Source organism: Bicyclus anynana, chromosome 26 (genome assembly GCF_947172395.1).
Source record: "Bicyclus anynana chromosome 26, ilBicAnyn1.1, whole genome shotgun sequence".
In the NCBI taxonomy this organism is placed as follows: domain Eukaryota; kingdom Metazoa; phylum Arthropoda; class Insecta; order Lepidoptera; family Nymphalidae; genus Bicyclus; species Bicyclus anynana.
In genome coordinates this window covers 5,878,422-5,887,293 of record NC_069108.1, presented here as the reverse complement: position 1 = coordinate 5,887,293, position 8,872 = coordinate 5,878,422, and the positions used below count along the sequence as shown (strand labels likewise).

Sequence of the window (8,872 nt, the reverse complement as noted above, 5' to 3'; positions counted from 1 at the left end):
CCTCCTTTACGATCCAGACGATGACATGACGACCGACAATGCTTCCCGGGCAACACAATCACAAGCAACACAGCGTCTTCGCCGGCGAAGACGAGGTCCCCGATATCTAACGTCACCCGGACGTGGGTTTTCTAACTCACGATCTCGGGGGCGTCCGGACTGATTCACTCAGGTCACGGTTACACCTTCCCGAATGGCCCTCTAAGCCGAGATCCGAGTCTCATAGGAGACGCCCTTAGAGAGCCGTTCCGTCCTCTATCTTTATTTCAGCCTTCGGGTCTCATCAGGCGATGCTTCTGCGCTCGCCCAAACCCCCTACGCCGTACTCAACACGAAAAAAAAAACAGCATTTTCACAATGTAAAAAATTGTATTTTGCATTATTATTACAGTTTACCTTAACGCGAGGTCGGCGTGTCTATGGACGCTTCACAATCAGCCGATGTAGCGATTCGCTATCATTTCATGCGCGCGCGCATACATAATTCAAATTTCGAACATGCAAAACCGCATTCAACAAGCGACCGCCGTCGCGTGCGGACGTGCTGCCGCCCGCTTTCTAAATGTTCCTCATCGATTTGCGCATACTAATAGAGTTGTCCGCGTTCGTAATATATTATAATTTATTCCTGTACAAAGTTTTTGATTATATAGTCGTCAACGTGTTGGACATTGGACAGTATATGATATCCGACGTGGAAGATGATTAGTGTGTGTGTTATGGTTTAATTTTTTAACAGTTTATTTATTCAACCTGTGATATTAGTTTTAAATATTTATTGCCAGTGACAACAAGTACGTACATAGGTGAAATGACGGAACAAACAGGAGTGATCACTATTCATCATGTGAGTATTTCAAAACTTTCGGTATTCAAATATGTAAGTTTATTAAAAAAGAAAAATACCGGGCTGAGTTTGTTGTGGGCTCTTCTCGGACGAAGGCGCGCGTTTGGGACCCTCGTAAATTTAATTTTCAGTTTTCGACAATATATTAGTACCTGACATTTCAAAAGTGCTTGTAAATTACGCCTAATTAAAATAAATGAATATTGAATATTGACTATAAGGACAAACGGACACCCGTAAGAGTACAGGGATAAATTATAGCCTACAACACTCACAAATAACGTGGTTTTCTAGTGGTAAAATAATTTTCAAAGTCGGTTCAGTAGATCAAAAGATTATCCCATATAATATCACAAACTTTACTTACTTATTTATAGTACTAGTAACTAACATAGTACTTTTCTTTTCTTTTTAACTGTGGGTTGCAAAGTATTTGATGTTACAAACTAACTTGAAATAACTCCAATGGGACAAGTTAATAATGCAAATAATCGTCAGGGGTCCAAAACTTTCATGTTTGCAGAACTTTCTATTCTAACTGTACTTAATTACATTACCTTAAATCTTACGAGCCGTGATAGCCCAGTGGATGTGACCTCTGCCTCCGATTCCGGAAGGTGTGGGTTCGAATCCGGTCCGGGGCATGCACCTCCATCTTTTCAGTTGTGTGCATTTTAAAAAAATTAAATATCACGTGTCTCAATCGGTGAAGGAAAACATCGTGAGGAAACCTGCATACCAGAGAATTATCTTAACTCTCTGCGTGTGTGAAGTCTGCCAATCCGCATTGGGCCAGCGTGGTGGACTATTGGCCTTACCCCTCTCATTCTGAGAGGAGACTCGAGCTCAGCAGTGAGCCGAATATGGGTTGATGACGAAATCTTAAAAAAATATTTTCCGAAGAATCGAGAAATAACTTTTGTGCCTATTGCTGTACTGTATTAAATTGATTGACGAAATTTACATGTAAAATCAAATGACCTATGGTTCCGAGACTTGGTCGCTAACTATGGGCCTCATAAGAAGGCTCAGAGTCGCTCAGGGATGGAGCGAAGGACATCGTAAAAAACGCTAATATAATCAAAAGATATCAATATACTGAAAAATAACACGTTAAATTGTAACCAGTATGTTCAGTTCACATTATATCGACAGATTACAATATTGCGCGTGAGATTATACAAGTATCTTACAATTTAACGGTAACATTACAAACTGCATATATAGAATCGATGTTTCATTGATGATTATGATTTAAAATTTATAGTTGTGTGTAATGTAAGGACACAGGATATATTTATTGGTGTTAAATATTTTCGATGTGTGAGTTTACCTCGTCCCCGTCAAAAAACGACAGACAAAGGAGATGGTCCAAAATTGTATGGAGCCCAAGTCCAATCATTGTACCCTAGGGAAAATAAAAGAAGATATGTTTTTAAATATTTATGTTTGTACAAATCTACGAATTTACTTTAATTCTTTCGAAATAATATTCATTATCTCCCAAGAAATGCAACACTAATACGGGTAATAATGGCGGATTGATGACGTTTTAAATGCAGTAATCGATTTGACGTTTGCTTTCAATTGTCATGTCATAGTTGCTTTAAAGGCGCCATCTTGATATAACTCAAAAGCTTGGGTTTGATTTTATTTATTTCTTTTTATTTAGTTACATTTATTCACTTTAATAAATTTTAATAAGATCCTTGTATTTTTTTTAATTTAATGATACGAGGTACTAGAGTGGACCTGAAATGGACCATCTCCTTTGTTGGTGAATTGGATTGTGAGACAAGTCCAATAGATAATTGGTCTGAGTTTAGAAGCTACGATACCACATACAAACACACAGTTAAACATGTCAAACAACACCCCACGTCAGGATTAACAAAGAAACCATACTTTTTAAAAATACTATTATTAAAAACGCGAAAGTTTGTATGGATGTATGGATGTTTGTTACTCTTTAACGCCGCTACTACTGAAGCGATTTGGCTAAAATTTGGAATGGAAATGGATTAACACATAGGCTTTTATCCCGAAAAAATCCATGGTTTCCCGAGATTTGCGAAAATTGATGATTTTGATGATATGAATGTTTGTTACTCTTTCACGCCTCGACTACTTAACCAAATTAGCTGAAATTTGGTATTGAGATATATTACAGCCTGGATTAACACATAGGCTACTTTTTATCGCGGAAAAATCCATGGTTCCCGAGGGATTTGTGAAAAATTAAATTCCACGCGGACGAAGTCCGGGCGTCAGCTAGTAATTTCATAATTGTTATGTCTTATTGACCGCCGACAAAAAACGATAAAAAACAAACATTATCTTTACGAAAACCTTGTCAAGTCCAAAGTGTCAATGGAATTTAATGAACTCTACACCGCATTTGACTGTAGTTTTACTATCGGGTGGTCCCGGGTTCGATTTATCATCATCAACTGATAAAAAAATTAAAATCCATGGATTCCCGAGATTTTTTGGTGATTTTGATGGTATGAATGTTTGTTACTCTTTCACGCCTCGGCTACTGAACCGAATTACCTGAAATTTGAAGTACAGCTAGATTATAGTCTGGATTAACATATATGCTACTTTTTATCCCGGAAAAATCCATGGTTCCCGAGGAAATTGTGAAAGGAAGATGTCCATTTCAGGCACACTCTTGTACTCCGTATCAATAAAATTTAAAAAATACAAGGATTTTATTAAAATTTATTAAAATTAATAAATGTAACTAAATAATAAGAAATAAATAAAATCAAAACCCAAGTTTTTGAGTTATATCAAGATGGCGCCCTTAAAGCAACTATGACATGACAATTGACAGCAAACGACAAATCGATTACTGCATTGAAAACGTCATCAATCCGCCATTATTATCTATACTAGTGTTGCATTTCTTGGGAGTTATTGAATATTATTTCGAAAGAATTAAAGTAAATTCGTGGATTTGTGTAATCAAAAATAGTTAAAAACATATCTTCTTTTATTTCCGCTAGGGTACAATCTGATCCTGGGCTCCATACAATTTTGGACCATCTCCTTAAATTCCACGCGGACGAAGTCGCGGGCGTCCGCTAGTAGGCTTTTTTTTCCTCGTATTTCTATGGACCAAGTCTCGGAACCATAGGTCATCACTGGCAACACGCACTGATCGTATGGGCCTCATAAGAAGGCTTAGAGTCACACAGCGGGCGATGGAACGAGCTAAGTATGTTAGGAGTATCCCTGCATGATCGAATCAGAAATGAGGAGATCCGCAGAAGAACCAAAGTCACCGACATAGCTCAACGAGTTGCGAAGCTGAAGTGGCAATGGGCGGGGCACATAGTTCGAAGAGCCGATGGACGTTGGGGTCCCAAAGTGCTGGAATGGCGACCCCGCACTTGACTGACGACATCAAGCGAGTCGCAGGGATTCGCTGGATGCGGGTGTCTCAGTATCGTGATGTTTGGTATTCCCTACAAAAGACCTATGTCCTGCAGTGGACGTCCATCGGCTGATATGCTGATGATGATGATGATTTCTATGGAAAGCGGAACCACGCGGGTGAAACGCGGCATCTGCTAGTTCAATAATAATTTTATTTTTTTATTGCATTTTCTCATATCATTACAATTTACAATAAGCTTTTATTTCTACGCAAAAACAACATTTATGTAATCGTAACCTTGGCAATAATTAAAACGCTTAGATAAATGGGTATCTTTTTTATCTGCTTATCTGTTCTATACATACTAGAAAAGGCCTGTCATACCCAGACCTACATCATTTTATCAAGGACTAGTAGACGCGTGGTTCCCGTACCCGTAGGAATACTGGGATAAAATATAGCCTATAGCCTTCCTTGATAAATGGGCTATCTAACACTGAAAGAGTTTTTCAAATCAGACCAGTAGTTTCTGAGATTAGCGCGTTCAAACAAACAAAACCCTTAAGCTTTATAATATTAGTATAAATAGTTTATTTTTATGTTTGTCAGTCTGTCGTCGTTTTTTGAAATAATAGGCTAGTTGACACTTTTTTAATGGTCTTAAATTTTTCATTATCGTTCTACTAGATTGAAAAAAAATAATAAAATTTTTTGAGACGTGATTGACATGAAAATCCTAATTTTTATGTCAAAATTTTAATTTTATGACAATACGAGCTAAAACGCCAGTCGGCCACGATGGTCTATTGCAACTGTTTCATGACGTCACTATAATAAATCCCTTACAAACAGAGCGTTTGACATAAATATTAATTAACATTTAGTTTGAATAGTACATCAAGTAACATACATTGTGACGTCACAAAATGGACGACAGCTTTTTTGACGTTTGGCTAAATTTGAAAAAATACATGATTTTTAAATTAAGTTTTATAAGAAACCCTTAACTTTTATCAATTAATATCGATATATTTCGACCCTTATTCCATGTACTAAACGAAATTAATATTGTTTATATTAAACTAGCGGACGCCCGCGTGAAACTCGATGTAAACTTTCAACTACCTCTACCCTACCCCTACCCTACCCCTACAAAAAAAAAGTATCCTATGTCCTTCTCCTGGCTCTAAATTACCTCCCTGCCAATTTTCAGCTAAATCGGTTCAGCCGTTCTTGAGTTATAAGTGGAGTAACTAACACGACTTTCTTTTATATATATAGATTTGATATGAGTCACCTGTTAAATAAAAAAACGTATAATTATTTACATTCAATCTGACATTTTTTTTATTATGAGAAGTATAACCCATATTCGGCTCACTGCCGAGTCGCCACAGGGTAATAGTCCACCACGCTGGCCCAATGCGATTGGCAGACTTCACAGACGCAGAGAATGGGGATGATGACTAGGTTTGATTATACATTTGACTTTTATGATACATTCGGGTAAATAAGGTCAATGTTAACTAATTTATACATAAAAAGCAAAGATTGACTGGAATATATTATTTATATTCCAGTCAATCTTTGCTTTTTATGTATAAACTAGCGGACGCCCGCGACTTCGTCCGCGTAAATTTCGATGTCAACTTTACTACTACCCCTACCCTACCCTACCCCTACCCTACCACTACCCCAACCCTACCCTACCCAACCCCTACATCTACCCTACCCTACACCTACCCTCACCCTACCCCTAACCTACTCCAAACCTACCCCTACCCTACCCCTACCTTACCTACACCCTACCCCCATCCTACCCCTACCCCCATCCTACCCCTACCCCCATCCTACCCCTACCCTGCCCGTACCCTATCCCTTTCTACTCCTATCCCACCCGTACCCCTATCTCACGCCTATCCTACCCCTACCCTACCACTTCCCTATCCTACCCGTTTCTCTACCCTACCACTACCCTACCTCTACCCCTACCCTACCACTACCCTAAACCCGGCCCTAAACCTACCCTACCCCTACACTACCCCTACGCTTTCCTACCCGTACCCTACCCTGTAACTTCTCTATCTTACTCCTACCCTTAGCAAAATCGGTCCATTCCTTCGAGAGTTGTGGTATGACCAAGAGAAATAGAGACTTCTATGCTAATAATATAAAGAGGTAAAGTTCGTGTGGTTATAGGAGGTAATCTCTGGATCTACTGGACCGATTTGAAAAATTGTTTTACCAATAGAAAGCTACGTTATTTGCGAGTGTCATAGGCTATGTTTGATCCCCATATTCACACAGGAACGGGAACTACGTAAATGAAAGCGCCAGACGTCATATAGCGGAATTTCTGCGTCTTTTAGAAATTTTGTAATATCTCCGAAACTATTTAAGCAATTAACATACTGTAAAGGGTAAATCTTATCTCCATAATATCCTTGTGATTATTAAATAATTTATTTTAATAAGGATTAAAGTTTAGTTGTATAAATAATGACGTAAACCTAAGTATATAAAATTTATAATGTTTAAAACACAAAAGGTACTATATCTGCTAATATATAGAAGATAGATATATGGTGTCGCGGACTTTTTTGTAGAACTTTTAAAGATACATAAAGTGTCCATACATTAATTTCAATTTTACACAATAGTTAAGGCAGCGCATGCGAATAAGTCTGTTTAAGAGGATTTTCAGTCCGACCTGTATGACAAAAACTGTGATAACTCAACTAATATATATGATACCAATATAAAATATAGCCTATAGCACTCCCCGATAATGTAGCATTCTACTGGTGAAAATCGGTTTAAAATCGGACCAGTAGTTCCGAAGATTACCCCATTTAAAAAATGTGACAAACTTACAAACTTACAAACTTTACCTCTTTATAATATTAGTATAGATTAGATTATAAAATTTCAAAATCTATTAAAAATCTTTTATCGTAAATTCATACAGTTTTAGCTTCCTTACATTAAATGTGACATTTTTAAATAAATAAAATATAAACATAAACGCAGAAATAACAAAGATATTAGTAATTTTGTTTAAACGCCCATACAAATCTAACGATCATTAATTGCCTACGACGTCATAAGTTCGTACCATTTTGTATGGGGCGTTTTTCAGGGATCCGCGGCAGCGCCGCAAATCTGACCCTTTAAATCCCTGTAGCTCCGAAAGTAATGATCGCAGATACCCTGTTACTTTTACAAAATTGCTTTACTATTAGCGTACTCTTAATTTATATACAATTTAAAAAACTGTCATCATCCCTATTAAGAAAATTCTTTGGTATGCAGGTTTCCTCACGATATTTTTCCTTCACCGTTTGTAACACGTCATTAATTTCTTAAAATGCATATAACAAAATTAACTTGAACAAACAGCCTTCATAAAATGAGGAAGATCTGACTATTGCAGTCAGTCAACGATATCAGTGAAGTGTAACTTGACCCCCTGTTGAAGTATTTTTTTTTAATTTCTCTACAAGTTAGCCCTTGACTACAATCTCACCTGATGGTAAGTGATGATGCAATCTAAGATGGAAGCGAGCTAACTTGTTAGGAGGAGGATGAAAATCCACACCCCTTTCGGTTTCTACACGACATCGTACCGGAACGATAATAAAATATTATATTTTCAATTGACCATGATGAGTGAAATTCACAATAAATTCTTAATGTTGATCGAATCAGTTTTATGCAGGAATTATTATTATATTAAATTGGAATAAAATGTATTTTTTTATTAGAGCCGACGCCCCGCAGTTCCACCCGCTCAGTTCCCGCTCCCGTGAGAATATGGTAATAAAATATAGCCTATAGCACTCGGGGATAGTGTAGCTTCCCAACAGTGAAAGAATTTTTCAAATCGGTTCAGTAGTTCCAGAGCCTATTCATTGCAAACAAACTGATAATCAAATCTGTCCTCTTTATCTATACTAATATCTATACTTCTATACTAATATTATAAAGCTGAAGAGTTTCTTTGTTTGTTTGTTTGTTTGATTGAACGCGCTAATCTCAGGAACTACTGGTCCGATTTGAAAAATTCTTTCAGTGTTAGATAGCCCATTTATCGAGGAAGGCTATAGGCTATATATTATCCCCTTATTCCTACGGGAACGGAAACCACGCGGGTGAAACTGCGCGACGTCAGCTAGTAATGTATACATATACAGGGTGCTCGTGAGTATTTTCCACAACTCTGGGGTTTTATTCTTTTGTCGGAAATTAATTAAAAATGTTTAAGTTACATATGTGTTCTAAAATTAATATTTTCGTGATAAATAATATTTCTTTGGTAAATAGATCTTGAGCCGCGATAGCTCAGTGGATATGACCTCTGCCTCCGATTCTGGAGGGTGTAGGTTCGAATCCGGTCCGGGACATGCACCTCCAACTTTTCTGTTGTGTGCATTTTTAAGAAATTAAATATCACGTGTCTCAAACGGTGAAAACATCATGAGAAAACTTGCATACAAGAGAATTTTCTTAATTCTCTGCGTGTGTGAAGTCTGCCAATCCGCATTGGGTCAGCGTGGTGGACTATTGGCCTAACCCCTCTCATTCTGAGAGAAGACTCGAGCTCAGCAGTGAGCCAAATACGGATCTCAAATGAAAGCGCA

General features: G+C 37.6%; 1 protein-coding gene across 1 annotated transcript in view; it reads left to right on the top strand.

Annotated features, from left to right (window-relative positions):
• The first annotated feature begins 514 nt into the window (after window positions 1-514).
• Window positions 515-8,872, top strand: part of LOC112044879 (pantothenate kinase 3) — a 41,834-nt gene continuing 33,476 nt past the window's right edge. The window contains exon 1 of the mRNA XM_024080868.2: window positions 515-847. Within this exon, the coding sequence (XP_023936636.1) occupies window positions 812-847 (36 nt within the window). The 5' untranslated portion in view covers window positions 515-811. The remainder of the gene's footprint in view (window positions 848-8,872) is intronic.